Here is a 16,999-nt window from a genome sequence, read left to right as displayed (position 1 = left end):
TCCAGAGGCCCAGCCAGTTCTGTGCAATATGTGCTTAGGCACTTCTCACAACATGGATACACACCATCTCAAAAAGAAAAGCACCACTGCAAGCGCCACAGTGCTCCCCTAGTTTTTCTACTATTCTAGCAACTTACGTTTCACAACCAAGATTAAGGGCTGATGTTGTTGCTGCTGTATAGAAAAAGGAAAATAAATGATTTTACTTTAAAGGTTGGTAGCTATCTATGTCCATCTGGAGCTAAAATTTTAAACAGATGTCTAATGGGAAACCAAATATGGAAAATGATACAGTTATCTATTAAGGCAATGAGATACAGCAAATAAGATATGCAGATATGGAACATAAGCCTATAAAACTTTAAAGGATGTTTTTTCAAAAGAAAGAACATCTATGTTCTCATTTATTTAAAACCCACAGATTCTTCATACCCTTGTATAGATCTTCTTTTTTTTTTTTTTTTTTTGGCCATGCTGCACGGCATGCGGGATCTTAGTTCCCCGACCAGGGATCAAACCCGCACCCACTGCAGTGGAAGTGCAGAGCCTTAACCACTGGACTGCCAGGGAAGTCCCTAGATCTTTTTTTTTTTTTTCTCTTTAATGGCACATTGCTTTGAAAAACAGTCTGGCAGGTCCTCAAGAGGTTAGACACAGTTACTATATGACCCAGCAATTCCATTCCTAGGTATGGAATTTCTCTTTCTCCCAAGAGAAATGAAAACAAGTGTCCACTCAAAAACTCATACACAGTGTTCACAGCAGTATTACTCATAACAGCCCCAAAGTGAAAACAACCCAAATGTCCATCAACTGATGAATGGATAAATAAAATGTGGTATACAATGAAATAAAAAGGAATTAAGTGTTGACACATGCTACAACAAGCATGAACCTTGAAAACATGGTGCTAAAGAAAAGAAGCCAGTCACAAAAGGCCACATATTTTATGATTCCATTTATCAGAAATATTCAGAATAGGCAAATTTACAGAGAAAGAAAGTAGATTAATGGTTGCCTAGGATTTGCCTGGGGTTTGGGGGGAAATGAGTGACTACTAATGAGTGCAGGGTTATTTTTAGAGCCATGAAAATGTTTTACATTAATTGTGGTGACAGTTACAAAACAGTGAATATACTAAAAACCACTGAAATTATGTGCTTTAAATGAATAAATTGTATACTATGAAAATTATTTTTAAAACTGGCAAACAAGCCATATAACTAAAGCAAAAAGTCAACTGGGGGGCAGGGGGGACCTTCAAGATGGTGGAGGAGTAAGACGTGGAGATCACCTTCCTCCCCACAAATACATCAGAAATACAACTACATGTGGAACAACTCCTATAGAACACCTACTGAACGCTGGCAGAAGATCTCAGACTTCCCAAAAGAGCCATGTGGCTGACAGGGTCTTGGTGCTCCAGCCGGGTGTCAGGCCTGTGACTCTGAGGTGGGAGAGCTGAGTTCAGGACATTGGTCCACCAGAGACCTCCCGGCTCCATGTAACATCAAACGTGAAAGCTCTCCCAGAGATCTCCATCTCAATGCTAAGACCCAGCTCCACTCAACGACCAGCAAGCTACAGTACTGGACACCCTATGCCAAACAACTAGCAAGACAGGAACACAACCCCACCCATTAGCAGAGAGGCTGCCTAAAATCATAATAATGTCACAGACACCCCAAAACACACCACCGGATGTGGTCTTGCCCACCAGAAAGACAAGATCCAGCCTCATCCACCACAACACAGGCACTAGTCCACTCCACCAGGAAGCCTACAGAGCCCACTGAACCAACCTTAGCCACTGAGGACAGACACCAAAACAACGGGAACTATGAACCTACAGCCTGTGAAAAGGAGACCCCAAACACAGTAAGTTAAGCAAAATGAGAAGACAGAGGAACACACAGCAGATTAAGGAGCAAGGTAAAAACCCACCAGACCAAACGAAGAGGAAACAGGCACTCTACCTGAAAAAGAATTCAGAGTAATGATAGTAAAGACGATCCAAAATCTTGGAAACAGAATGGAGAAAAAACAAGAAACTTTTAACAAGGACCTAGAAGAACTAAAGAGCAAACAAACAATGATGAACAACACAATAAATGAAATTAAAAATTCTCTAGAAGGAATCAATAGCAGAATAACTGAGGCGGAAGAATGGATAAGTGACCTGGAAGATAAAATAGTGGAAATAACTACTGCAGAGCAGAATAAAGAAAAAAGAATGAAAAGAATTGAGGACAGTCGTAGAGACTTCCGGGACAACATTAAATGCACCAAAATTTGCATTATAAGGGGCCCCAAAAGAAGGGGAGAAACAGAAAGGGACTGAGAAAATATTTGAAGAGATTATAGTTGAAAAGTTCCCTGATGTGGGAAAGGAAAGAGTCAATGAAGTCCAGCAAGGACAGAGAGTCCCATACAGGATAAATCAAAGGAGAAAAACGCCAAGACACATATTAATCAAACTATCAAAAATTAAACACAAAGAAAAAATATTAAAAGCAGCAAGGGAAAAACAACAAATAACATACAAGGGAATTCCCATAAGGTTAACAGCTGATCTTTCAACAGAAACTCTGCAAGCCAGAAGGGAGTAGCAGGATATACTTAAAGTGATGAAAGGGAAAAACCTACAACCAAGATTACTCTACCCAGCAAGGATCTCATTCAGAATTGATGGAGAAATTAAAACCTTTACAGATGAGGAAAAGCTAAGAGAATTCAGCACCACCAAACCAGCTCTACAACAAATGCTAAAGGAACCTCCCTAGGCAGGAAACACAAGGAAAAGACCTACAATAACAAACCCAAAACAACTTAAAAAATGGTAATAGGAACATACATATTGATAATTACCTTAAATGTAAATGGATTAAATGCTCCAACCAAAAGACACAGACTGGCTGAATGGATACAAAAACAAGACCCACCTATATGCTGTCTACAAGAGACCCACTTCAGACCTAGGGACACATACAGACTGAAAGTGAGGGGATGGAAAAAGATATTCCATGCAAATGGAAATCAAAAGAAAGCTGGAGTAGCAATTCTCATATCAGACAAAATAGACTTTAAAACAAAGACTACTACAAGAGACAAAGAAGGACACTACATAATGACCAAGGGATCAATCCAAGAAGAAGATATAACAATTGTAAATATTTATGCACCCAACATAGGAGCACCTCAATACATAAGGCAAATACTAACAGCCATAAAAGGGGAAATCGACAGTAACACAAATAGAGTAGGGGACTTTAACACCCCACTTTCACCAATGGACAGATCATCCAAAATGAAAATAAATAAGGAAACACAAGCTTTAAATGATACATTAAACAAGATGGACTGAATTGATATTTATAGGACATTCCATCCAAAAACAACAGAATACACTTTCTTCTCAAGTGCTCATGGAACATTCCCCAGGATAGATCATATCTTGGGTCACAAATCAAGCCTTGGTAAATTTAAGAAAATTGAAATCATATCAAGTATCTTTTCTGACCACAATGCTATGAGACTAGATATCAATTACAGGAAAAAATCTGTAAAAAAATACAAGCATATGGAGGCTAAACAATACACTACTTAATAACCAAGAGATCACTGAATAAATCAAAGAGGAAATCAGAAAATACCCAGAAGCAAATGACAATGAAAACACAACGATCCAAATCCTATGGGATGCAGCAAAAGCAGTTCTAAGAGGGAAGTTTATAGCAATACAATCCTACCTCAAGAAACAAGAACATCTCAAATAAACAACCTATCTTACACCTAAAGCAATCCGAGAAAGAAGAACAAAAAAAACCAAAGTTAGCAGAAGGAAAGAAATCATAAAGATCAGATCAGAAATAAATGAAAAAGAAATGAAGGAAACAATAGCAAAGATCAATAAAACTAAAAGCTGGTTCTTTGAGAAGATAAACAAAATTGACAAACCATTAGCCGGACTCATCAAGAAAAAAAGGGAGAAGACTCAAATCAATACAATTAGAAATGAAAAAGGAGAAGTAACAACTGACACTGCAGAAATATAAAGGTTCATGAGAGATTACTACAAGCAACTATATGCCAATAAAATGGACAACATGGAAGAAATGGACACATTCATAGAAAAGCACAACCTTCCGAGATTGAACCAGGAAAAAATAGAAAATATAAACAGACCAATCACAAGCACTGAAATTGAGACTGTGATTAAAACTCTTCCAACAAAAAGAAGTCCAGGACCAGATGGCTTCACAGGCGAATTCTATCAAACATTTACAGAAGAGCTAACACCTATCCTTCTCAAACTCTTCCAAAATATAGCAGAGGGAGGAACACTCCCAAACTCATTTTACGAGGCCACGATCACCCTGATACCAAAACCAGACAAAGATGTCACAAAGAAAGAAAACTACAGGCCAATATCACTGATGAACACAGATGCAAAAATCCTCAACAAAATACTAGCAACAGGGGCTTCCCTGGTGGCGCAGTGGTTGAGAATCTGCCTGCCAATGCAGGGGATACGGGTTCGAGCCCTGGTCTGGGAAGATCCCACATGCCACGGAGCAACTAGGCCCGTGAGCCACAACTACTGAGCCTGAGCGTCTGGAGCTTGTGCTCTGCAACAAGAGAGGCCGCGACAGTGAGAGGCCCGTGCACCACGATGAAGAGTGGCCCCCGCTCGCCGCAACTAGAGAAAGCCCTCGCACAGAAACAAAGACCCAACACAGCCAAAAATAAATAAATTAATTAATTAATTTAAAAAAAACCCCACCAGCTTAAAAATAATGATAATAATAAAATAAATAAATTAAAAAAAAAAAGAGTCATGTACCACAATGTTCACTGCAGCTCTATTTACAATAGCCAGGACATGGAAGCAACCTAAGTGTCCATCGACAGATGAATGGATAAAGAAGATGTGGCACATATATACAATGGAATATTACTCAGCCATAAAAAGAAACAAAACTGAGTTATTTGTAGTGAGGTGGATGGACCTAGAGTCTGTCATACAAAGTGAAGTAAGTCAGAAAGAGAAAAACAAATACTGTATGCTAACACATACATATGGAATCTAAAAACAAAAAAAACGGTTCTGAAGAACCTAGGGGCAGGACAGAAATAAAGATGCAGATATACAGAATGGACTTGAGGACACGGGGAGGGGGAAGGGTAAGCTGGGACAAAGTGAGAGAGTGGCATGGACATATATACACTACCAAATGTAAAACAGATAGCTAGTCTATCTGGAAGCAGCTGCAGAGCATAGGGAGATCAGCTCGGCGCTTTGTGACCACCTAGATGGATGGGATAGAGAGGGTGGGAGGGAGATGCAAGAGGGAGGAGATATGAGGATATATGTATATATATTCACTGATTCACTTTGTTATAAAGCAGAAACTAACACATAACTGTAAAGCAATTTTACTCCAATAAAGCTGTTAAAAAAAAAAAGTCAACTGGGGTAGAAAACTAGAAATTCTATTAATTCCCGACCCTGAAATAAAAGTGCTTCTGCTCCAATGACAGAAGACAGATGAGGCCCTAGAAAATCTGAGAACAGTGACGACACTAAAGAGTCCAAGGGTCCTGCTGGGAAGGACTGAGAGCAGTGGGTATTCAAATTGATACACAGACGTCCAAATTACAAAAACATACTAAGAAGACACAAGAATCAGTTTTGTTTAAAAAAGTCTTATGTGCATAAGATACGTATGGCCATGAAAAATAATAGGAATTTTAAAAAATAATAGGAGTTAAGTAGGAAAAAATACGCCAAGATGCAAAAAATAAAAACTATTCTGAAAATTTGCAAGTAATATTGCTCCTCCAAAGAGCTGGGGGCAAATGGAAACAACCATTAAAACTCACCAGAATATTGACAATGATTATTTCTAAGGGATTGGGGGTGGAGGGGTTTCCTCCCCCTCAGTTACAATTTACTGTATAATCAAAAAAAAAAAAAAAAAATTACCATGCTTCTAAATGCACCTTTTAACTGGAGTTATACGGAAATTGAATTAAAGATACCAAAGATTTAAATTAATGTGTCAGAAAATAAGCAAACAGTTTGTGATTTTCAACATAGCTGTTCTTTCCCTTCCTCCTATTGTTCACTGTAAAGCTCCATTACCATAAAATAGGATTAAAGGAAAGGGAAAAAAGGCTTAAATGCAAATTTCTAAAATTCTATTCTCTTGAGAGAAAGGCATGCCAAACTATCACTAAAATGGGATCTGGCAATACTTTATCTATAATCACGTTTACCCTTAATTAGCAAGGGTCATTACATATTTCCAAATCTTAACGTGGACGGTACTTTTAGTACCCTGGCAAATGCCATAGCTCAGACTGTTCAACTGTGCTGTAAAAATACTCAGCTATGTGGGGGAATATCTCATTTTCACCTGTATTTGAAGATAATCTCATTCACTTAAGAGTATCAAGAGAGAAAAGGAAAGGTCTTCAGAATAAAGACATTTTAAAAGCTTTCATCATATTCACATTTTTGTGTCTTAAAATTCCATTAAATGTTATTTCCTAAAGATTCCTCCCCCTCCACCCCTGCCATTTACACAACAGTCAGCTACTAATCTCAAATGTTACGGATTGGTGGCCACAAAGGGCATAAGAAAACCTCCCTGGAAAGTCCAGCTCCAGTTCTCCGATGAGGACAGCTCATTTCCCCAGGGTTGGGAGTACCAGATGCGCAAACTGATGACTAGCAGGTGACCAAGGTGCTGGATAAGCTGTTTCTTGCTCTAAATCTAACTGCCAGGGCCCCCAGGCTTACTGCTCAAACCAGCATGCTGCCCAAGGGGTGCTCGCCCTCAAGGCAAAGGCTGGTGACAAGAAGCCACACTGACCTTTCAATTTGTCAGCAGTCATCCAAAGGACACAAGTTTATTGGCTTAGCAAACTGACACAATTTTTTTAGTCTGGCTGTTCTTCACTAAAATAAAATGCAAACAAAAACTGCCAATACCTGCTTTTAACAGGCCCAATTGCCACCTAAGTTACTTGTCTCAGATCAGCAATAGTAATAGTATTCCATCTCTAGTACCAATTAAAGGAAACAAGAAGTACTCTAATCTCTTGTTGATACCTGTAACAAATAGAATAGCAATGTCCTCCTAAGTTCATTTTAATGCTGGTTTCTTAAAATTAGATTGTCAAACTTCCAGCAAAACCTGAAGCATAAAAATAACTATATTGTCACAGGCATGCCCATTTTACTGTGCTTCGCAGATATTGTTTTTTTGTTTGTTTTTTTAACAAATTAAAGGTTTGCGTCAAACAAGTCTATTGGCGGGATTTTCCAACAGCATTTGCTCACTTCATGTCTCTGTGTCACATTTTGGTAATTTTCACAAGATTTCAAACTTTCTCATCATTATTATATTTGTTATGGTGATCTGTAATCAGTGATCTTTGATGTTATTGCAAAAAGACTGACTCACTGAAAACTCAGATGGTGGTTAGCATTTTTTTAGCAATGGTATTTTAAAATTAAGGTATGTACATTATTTTTTTAGGCATAATGTCCTTGCACACTTAATAGACCATAGTATAAACATAACTTTTATATGCTTGGGAAACAAAAAGATTCATGTGAATCACATTATCATGATATTTGCTTTATTGCAGTGGTCTGCAACCAAACCCACAATGTCTCTGAGGTATCCCTGTACTTATTTTTTTAAACAATTTAACCCTGTCCCCAAACTTCCTTCCTAAGAACTCAGGCTAGAAAAACACGTATTTGAGTTGTGGGGCAGTGGGAACTATGTTACCTGTTACCTGCTGTTCAGGTAACAGGGAGGCAAGCTCAGCAGAGTGATACAGGATCAGACGGCCTGAGTCCAGGTCTGGACACCACCACGTGTCAGCTGTGATTAATTCCTTGCCAAGCCTTCTTTCTTCACCTGTACAACATGGACTGTGACAGTGCCTACTTTATAGGACAGTCCAAAGGATTAAGTATGATAATCCTTTAACCCTCAGGGCCTGTCTGGCACATCACATAGTGACCAAATAGGCTAGGACTATGACAGAGTGATGACATCCCTAGATGCCACATCCCCACACCGACAGCAGACATGACACAAATGCTTTCATGGGTTACTTCTGCCAGGCGGTGGTGAGGCACAGTGTGGAGACAAACACTGGCCCTGGGCAATCTCATTGTCTTGGCCCTAAGTCACTCTATTTGTAGGCTTGCTTTCCTCTTGGAAAATGAAAAAGTCTTGCAAGATCAGTGGGTTTTCTTTCTTTAAAAAAAAAAAAAAAAAAGAGTCCCTCCCATCAGGAAACTTGCACAAGCCTCTTAGATAGCCTCATCCACCAGAGGGCAGACAGCAGAAGGAAGAAAAACTACAATCCTGCAGCCTGTGGAACAAAAACCACATTCACAGAAAGACAGACAAGATGAAAAGGCACAGGGCTAGGTACCAGATGAAGGAACAAGATAAAACCCCAGGAAAACAACTAAATGAAGTGGAGATGACAGGCAACTTTCCAGAAAAAGAATTCAGAATAATGATAGTGAAGATGATCCAGGACCTCGGAAAAAGAATGGAGGCAAAGATCGAGAAGATGCAAGCAATGTTTAACAAAGACCTAGAAGAATTAAAGAACAAACAAACAGATGAACAATACAATAACTGAAATGAAAAATACACTAGAAGGAATCAATAGCAGAATAACTGAGGCAGAAGAACGGATAAGTGACTTGGAAGACAGAATGGTGGAATTCACTGCTGCAGAACAGACTAAAGAATAAAGAATGAAAAGAAATGAAGACAGCCTAAGAGACCTCTGGGACAACATTAAACACAACAACATTCGCATTATAGGGGTCCCAGAAGGAGAAGAGAGAGAGAAAGGACCAGAGAAAATATTTGAAGAGATTATAGTTGAAAACTTCCCTAACATGGGAAAGGAAATAGCCACCCAAGTCCAGGAAGCGCAGAGAGTCCCAGGCAGGATAAACCCAAGGAGAAACACGCCGAGACACACAGTAATCAAAGTGGCAAAAACTAAAGACAAAGAAAAATTATTGAAAGCAGAAAGGGAAAAATGACAAATAACATACAAGGGAACTCCCATAAGGTTAACAGCTGATTTCTCAGCAGAAGCTCTACAAGCCAGAAGGGGGTAGCATGATATACTTAAAGTGATGAAAAGGAAGAACCTACAACCAAGATTACTCTACCCGGCAAGGATCTCATTCAGATTCAATGGAGAAATCAAAAGCTTTACAGACAAGCAAAAGCTAAGAGAATTCAGCACCACCAAACCAGCTCTACAACAAATGCTAAAGGAACTTCTCTAAGTGGGAAACACAAGAGAAGAAAAGGACCTACAAAAACAAACCCAAAACAATTAAGAAAATGGTAATAGGAACATACATATCGATAATTACCTTAAACGTGAATGGATTAAATGCTCCAACCAAAAGACATAGACTGGCTGAATGGATACAAAAACAAGACCCATCTATATGCTGTCTACAAGAGACCCACTTCAGATCTAGGGACACATACAGACTGAAAGTGAGGGGATGGAAAAAGATATTCCATGCAAATGGAAATCAAAAGAAAGCTGGAGTAGCAATACTCATATCAGATAAAATAGACTTTAAAATAAAGAATGTTACAAGAGACAAGGAAGGACACTACATAATGATCAAGGGATCAATCCAAGAAGAAGATATGACAATTATAAATATATATGCACCCAACATAGGAGCACCTCAATACATAAGGCAACTGCTAACAGCTATAAAAGAGGAAATCGACAGTAACACAATAATAGTGGGGGACTTTAACACCTCACTTACACCAATGGACAGATCATCCAAAATGAAAATAAGGAAACAGAAGCTTTAAATGACACAATAGACCAGACAGATTTAATTGATATTTATAGGACATTCCATCCAAAAACAGCAGATTACACTTTCTTCTCAAGTGCACACAGAACATTCTCCAGGATAGATCACATCTTCGGTCACAAATCAAGCCTCAGTAAATTTAAGAAAATTGAAATCATATCAAGCATGTTTTCTGACCACAACACTATGAGATTAGAAATGAATTACAGGGAGAAAAACGTAAAAAACACAAACACATGGAGGCTAAACAATACATTACTAAATAACCAAGAGATCACTGAAGAAATCAAAGAGGAAATCAAAAAATACCTAGAGACAAATTACAATGAAAACATGACGATCCAAAACCTATGGGATGCAGCAAAAGCTGTTCTAAGAGGGAAGTTTAGAGCTATACAAGCCTACCTCAAGAAACAAGAAGAATCTCAAATAAACAATCTAACCTTACACCTAAAGGAACTAGAGAAAGAAGAACAAACAAAACCAAAAGTTAGCAGAAGAAAAGAAATCATAAAGATCAGAGCAGAAATAAATGAAATAGAAATAAAGAAAACAACAGCAAAGATCAATAAAACTAAAAGCTGGTTCTTCGAGAAGATACACAAAATGGATAAACCATTAGCCAGACTCATCAAGAAAAAGAGGGAGAGGACTCAAATCAATAAAATTAGAAATGAAAAAGGAGAAAAAAAAAAAACTTAAAAAAAAACTACAAGAGAAATATGGCCTGAGAAAAATTTCAAGAAATATAGATAAAAGATATAATAAAAGTTAAATATCACCTTCTTGACTTCCCCTACCCCAAACCAGTTTTTGAACTGTGCTATGCAGAGTCTTAGGGATCCCTAGAAACAGAAGGTGGCCTTCCAGCAGAAGCCAAGTAGGCAGGGCCCCAAGGAACCCCTCTTCTCCCATCACTACCTCAACAAAAGCAGCTCTGGTTTCTATGCATTTTATATACTGGATTTCACAGATTTTAAAACAAAGGTTCCACTACCAAAGTGAGATTTGAAAACCATAGGATTAAATTACTCTAAAGATATTATCCAGCTCTACAACTCTATGATTCTGGTCTATTAAACCAAATCCCCATAGTTGCCATTACATCTATATCAAGTTTCCATAAAATTTCCTGAGACTTTACCTTACCTCTAGCTCAAGATCCTGAGGTTCCATTTCAGAAAGTGATAGCACAGCAATTTTGGTAACTTTACAGACCTCATGGTCTCCTGGAAGTTTGCCCACCAAAGCTTTCTGCCGAATTAAAATAAGCCACCATGGTAGATCTGAAAGAGAAAAGTCATATTTAATGTCTGGCTTCTATAAAGTGGTACTGTCCCGGCAAGCTGAAGGTGAATAATCAAACACAGTGTGCAAAAGATACAACCCTTTAAAGCAGCAGTCCCCAACCTTTTAGGCACCAGGGGGACTGGTTTTGTGGAAGACCATTTTTCCACGCCCAAGGTGGGGTGGGGTGTGGTTCAGGTGGTAATGTGAGCGGTGGGGGGGACGGTTCAGGTAGCAACGCGAGCAATGGTTCAAGCAGTAATGCAAGCGATGGGGAGCGGCAGATGAAGCTTTACCTGCTCCCCCCTCCTCCCCTCCCCCGCTCACCCTGTTGCGTGGCCTGGTTCCTAACAGGCCGTGGACTGGTACCTTTTAGAGCACAACAAAGATATAAAAATGACCCTTAAATGTATGAAAAGATGTTCAATGGAGATGTAAATTTAAATGTTGCAATACCATTCTCACCCATCAGCTTGGGGATAATAAAAAAGTATGACAGCACATTCGCTGGCCAGGCTGTGGGAACCAGGCACTCTCATAGTGCTGGTGGGAACACAAATGCACACAACTTTTCTGGAGGGAAATTTTGTGATAACTAATAATAAAACATACACACTTACCTTTTAACCTAGCAATCCCACTCTTGTGAATTTACCTTGAAGACACACCTCAACAACACAAAAGTACACATACTCAAATCTATTCATTTCAGCAGTTTACAACTGTAAAATACTGGAAACAACTAGAATGCCCAGACACAGGAGAATGGCTGAATAAACTATGGCACATCTATGCAGTAGAGTACTATGCAGCTGTAAAAAAAAGAATTAGAAGCGTTCTATAAACTGATAAGAAGTGATTCCTAGATATATTAAGGGGATAAACTGGATATTATTAATATACAATAAGGGTATTATATAATAAGATATAGTATTAAATCAAAGCACAAAAGAGTATCTAGAGTGTGCCACCCTTTCTGTAAGAAAGATGAGAAAATATGCACATAGCTGCTCATTTGTACAAAAAAAAAAAGAGGAAAGAGAAATTAGAAATTAATGAGATTGGTTACTGAACAAGGGGTAGGTGGAAATGACATGGAAGGAAGAGAAAACAGGAATGGGATAAAAGGGATAAGGGGGATGACATCTCTCCAAGTACACCCTTTCACTTAGTTCTGACTCTTAAAATCATGGTAATGTTTCACATCCCCTCAAAAACAAGTAGTTCAAATTAACCAGAATGTGGAGGGAACCCAAAACAAAATGCAAAGAGTAACCCAACTCTGTTACAAATGGAAAACGTAACCATAATGTAGGAGATAAGGAAGAAAAACTAATCTAAATAACTTTGGAAAACAGTATTTGCAAGGATAAAGACAAAAAGAACTGTATACAATATTGTACTCTGGTTAGTGAATTATTTTTCAGAAGGGTATGAGTTAGCAATTCCAAAACTACTTTATGTGTACACTAGGACTGAGCAAATAAGTAAATATATTGAAGAAAGTGGGGGAGGGGTGTAAAACAAATGAAAGAAATATTTAATAATTACAAGAAAGAAAGGAAAGAAAACACCTAGAGGCCCAATAGTTATCTTTCCAATCCAAATTTCTACTTCTCACAAAAGATTTCTATTTAACTGAGAAATGGTCAATGAAAGACAGCATCCAAAAGCAATTTTTCATTTTATGAGGCTACACCCTTTAAAAATACTACCTAATTAGTACCAAAAATAAAAATAATTGAAACAGTGTTTCAGGAATTTCTTACTATAGTAAAATAGCATGATGGATATATATTCCCCTCATGAAAAAATATTTTTTAAAAAGATATATAGTATTTTAATTTCCCGCATTTTTCCCCCAAATATTAGTCAACTCTCATTTTAGGGAAAGTGCTCTGGACATGTGCTTAAAGCATTTCATAAATGCAAGAATTTGGAAACATTTCATAATTCTTTATAAAATAGGGTGGAAATCTACTCCAAAGTTTCAAGGCTTTTGCAGGTCATTTCATTAATATCATTAAACTTTAACCAAGGACCTACCATGTGCTGGGAAGTACGTCAGGCATAGATTACGGTTACCAAGCACCTAACCACAATAAACCTAACACAAAATAAATAAAGCACATAATACATAATAAACTGTTGAACGCTAATACAGTCTGCTGAATAAAAAGAAATTCTTACCACAGGTCTCTTAACCTCACAGGAATAATTTCTATTTCACACTGAACAATTTAGTGTTGGCAGATGATCAGACAAGCCAACATTAGGAAGCCCTCTTCCCAGTTTATGCCTTCTTGCTTTCATATTAACATTAAGAACTGCGATTTTAAGAAATTACAGCAATGACAAAAACACAATGTGCACAATCACACGTAATAAAAGTCTTTCCAATAAGCCATCTAATGGTATAGTACCAAAAATATAAAAATATTAAATTTCAAACACAGAGGTTTTACCCCACACATAGACTCACTTGGGAAACCAAAGGCATGCTTTTTTCCACAAAAACATTGGTATTGTCAATACTGATATTCAACTTACAAACCCAAATACATTTAAAAATAAAATATGCATATTTTTAGAGTTTAGCTAGCTACTCATACACAGAAACTGTGAAAAACTGAGGTGCTTCTATAAAAAAAATTATAGACTTAAGTTCAATATGCCTGAGGGATTATAATGAAGACTAAATCTGCGAAAATACAATGTAAATGATCTCAAACAAAAGAGAAAAAATTTTGTAAACAGTAGCTTTCCCTTTTCAGAGAAGCCTCAGTGTTCTGGACTTCGAGGTCAGAACTCAGACTCAAATTTTAGCTGCCTCATTTATTTATCATGTACTTCAGCTTAATACTTAACTGCTCCAGTTCTTGGTTTTCTCATCTGTAGAATGGGATAAAACCACCTATTTCAGAGAGTATCTATGAGGACTAGATAATTTTTATAATTCCTGTCATTATTACTAAGAGCTAATGTTTACCAGGTAGCAAAACATGATAAACCTATGGTAAATAAAACAACGTGGAGCCAGTACAAGAATGGACAAATGAATACTAGAAAAGAACAGAGAAGACAGACACAGACCCACGTAAATACGGGCATCTAGTAAATGATAATAAAGAGGGGGAAAGCATGGTGTGTCAATAATTCGTGTTGAAATACATACTGAAGTATCTGCAGAAAAATATCTGGAATCTGCTTTGAAATAATTTAGATGCCGGGAGTGTGGGGACCATGAATAAAAATGTCTTTTTGTAGTTGACTTCCAACCAGCTCTACAAATTGCACTGGGTTAACATCTCATAAATCTTTTAATATACAGTTTCCTGTCTTACTGTTTTTAGTCTTACACACTGATCAAAATGAAAAAACTAAGAGTAAGATAGATAAGGAAATCGACATTTACTAGTTATAATCTAAGTAAGGTGGGATGATGAAAATGTCCTGGAATTAGATAGTGGTGATGGTTGTACAACCTTATGATGATACTAAACACCACTGAATTGTAATTTAAAAGAGTGAATTTTATGGTGTGTGAACTACGTCTCAATCTTTTTTTAAAAAAACCTCCTTCTAAAGAACAAAAGAACTTGTTAGGAGTCTTACCTACCAGAGCAGAGAATTAAAAAACTAAAAAGTAGGCTTCCCTAGTGGCGCAGTGGTTAAGAATCCGCCTGCCAATGCAGGAGACACGGGTTCAAGCCCTGGTCCGAGAAGATTTTCACATGCCGTGGAGCAACAGAGCCCATGCGCCACAACTACTGAGCCTGTACTCTAGAGCCCGTGAGCCACAACTACTGAGCCCCCGTGCCACAACTACTGAAGCCCACGCACCTAGAAACCATGCTTCACAACAAGAGAAGCCACCGCAATGAGAAGCCCACGCACCACAAGGAAGAGTAGCCCCCGCTCACCGCAACTAGAGAAAGCCAGCACTCAGCAATGAAGACCCAACGCAGCCATAAATAAATAAATAAATAAATAAATAAATAAATAAATAAATAAATAAATAAATAAATAAGAAAGAAAGAAAGAAAGAAAGAAAGAAAGAAAGAAAGAAAGAAAGAAAGAAAGAAAGAAAAAAACTAAAAAGTATATTTCCTGCCAAACACAGAGACACAGGTATTTGAAATAGTGTTGAAAGGAACAATTAAAATCATAATGGAAAGAAAATGAAAAATTTGAATTGGACGCTAAGATATTTCTAGGCTGACCCGAGAAAACAAAACAAAACAAACGAAAAACCTCATGAGAAATAGCAATATGTATTCCTGTAACTATTTTGCCTTAGGTGAAACAAAACACAATAATAAACACATAGAAGCCTGGAAGTTCGGCAAGAATGAGCATGTTAGTTACAGGGTTAAATGATCCAAATATATTTTCTCTAGTTTGTGCTTTAAGCCAAGAAAAATGTAAACGTATTGATATATACCATTACTACTGTTTAGCAATCCCAGTATCCAGTCAGGCATAATTTTGTAATAAAGTTTTTAAAAGCACAAATGCAGGTTACTGCATTAATTTTTATCACCCACCAGGAAAAGAAACTTGGCTCAATTAAAGCTGCCACACTGAAATCTGGATATGCGGTACAACCATGTGTCAAAGGTAATTTAGTCTAGCAAGGTCTTTCGGCATAAAGATGTTTTTTCAACTTTTTAAACATTTTACAATGGGAAAAAAGGTCAATTTTGTAACCCTGACTCCTTCAGGAAAAGACAGACAGGAAAATCTGACTTCCCCAGCAAGATAAGAAAACTGATTAGGAAGTGATTATCTTGAAAAGCATGACCAGTTAGGGCAAACTAAAACAATAGTCCTGGAAAAGATTCAATTGCTTGCCCTATACAATAACTGACTCAGTTAAAAGAGGATAAGTAATGGCAGGATAAAGATTTTCATTAAAAAAACAATTTTTTTTTTTCTAAAATTGGATGAAACTCTTTTCTCCCTACTCATGACCTCACCTCCAGGAAGTACTGCATCTTACATATTTCTCAACATGGCTATCCATCCTACTGACATATAGAAAAGATAAGCATTTGATCCAACAATGAATGTCTAGCAATCCTTTTCATTTTTATTAATGTTAATTCGATAGGAAGTAAAGGAATACATTCCATTTGTTTAAAAATGTAAACATTACATATACAATTAATGTTCCCTTTGACCATTGTTCCCCACTCCATGGCAATTCTTTAAATCTAATCCAAACCCCACCTTGTGAGTTCTCTCATATAAGGAGACTAGCAGAGATGGAGAGCAATTGGTTACCATTGTTGGCATTAGTCCTTTTAATCTTACTTGAGAGTTTAACAATGACCTTTTAAACATACATAATTTAGGGAATTCCCTGGCGGTCCCGTGGTTAGGACTCTGCGCTTCCATTACATGGGGCACGGCTTCAATGATCCCTGGTCGGGGAACTGAGTTCCCACATTCTTTGAGAATGAGCCCCTAATAAGTATTTGGTGGTGTAATTTACCTTTTTTGTTGTTGTTGTTTTGATGCAACACAACTTTATCTAGTCTTTCCAAAGCATTCAGTTTAGCCTTCATAGAAACAGGAAGTCTTTCTTTTTGTATCAATACTCATAGTTGATGGGCTTATTTAATTATGTAATTACAATATCGAGTAAAACAAGTATGAACAGGATTGGAAATAAACACGATCCACCAGAAGAGAGAGGGCTTCCTACCTAGTCTCCACCGGCCTTCAGAGCATCCAATGCATCTACCAACAGACTCTGCAGAGGCAGTGAGGCATGTTGGTTAATCTGGCAAAGAGGTTAAG

The 16,999-nt window shown here is 37.6% G+C and overlaps 1 protein-coding gene across 1 annotated transcript in view; it reads right to left on the bottom strand.

The window, feature by feature from the left end:
- INPP5F (inositol polyphosphate-5-phosphatase F) overlaps positions 1–16,999 on the bottom strand; it is a 90,855-nt gene that overhangs the window by 39,908 nt on the left and 33,948 nt on the right. The window contains exon 3 of the mRNA XM_068548664.1: positions 11,057–11,193. Coding sequence (XP_068404765.1) covers positions 11,057–11,193 — 137 coding nt within the window. The remainder of the gene's footprint in view (positions 1–11,056; positions 11,194–16,999) is intronic.

Source organism: Eschrichtius robustus, chromosome 7, assembly GCF_028021215.1.
Source record: "Eschrichtius robustus isolate mEscRob2 chromosome 7, mEscRob2.pri, whole genome shotgun sequence".
NCBI classification, from domain to species: domain Eukaryota; kingdom Metazoa; phylum Chordata; class Mammalia; order Artiodactyla; family Eschrichtiidae; genus Eschrichtius; species Eschrichtius robustus.
This window is presented reverse-complemented; position numbering and strand designations above follow the sequence as displayed.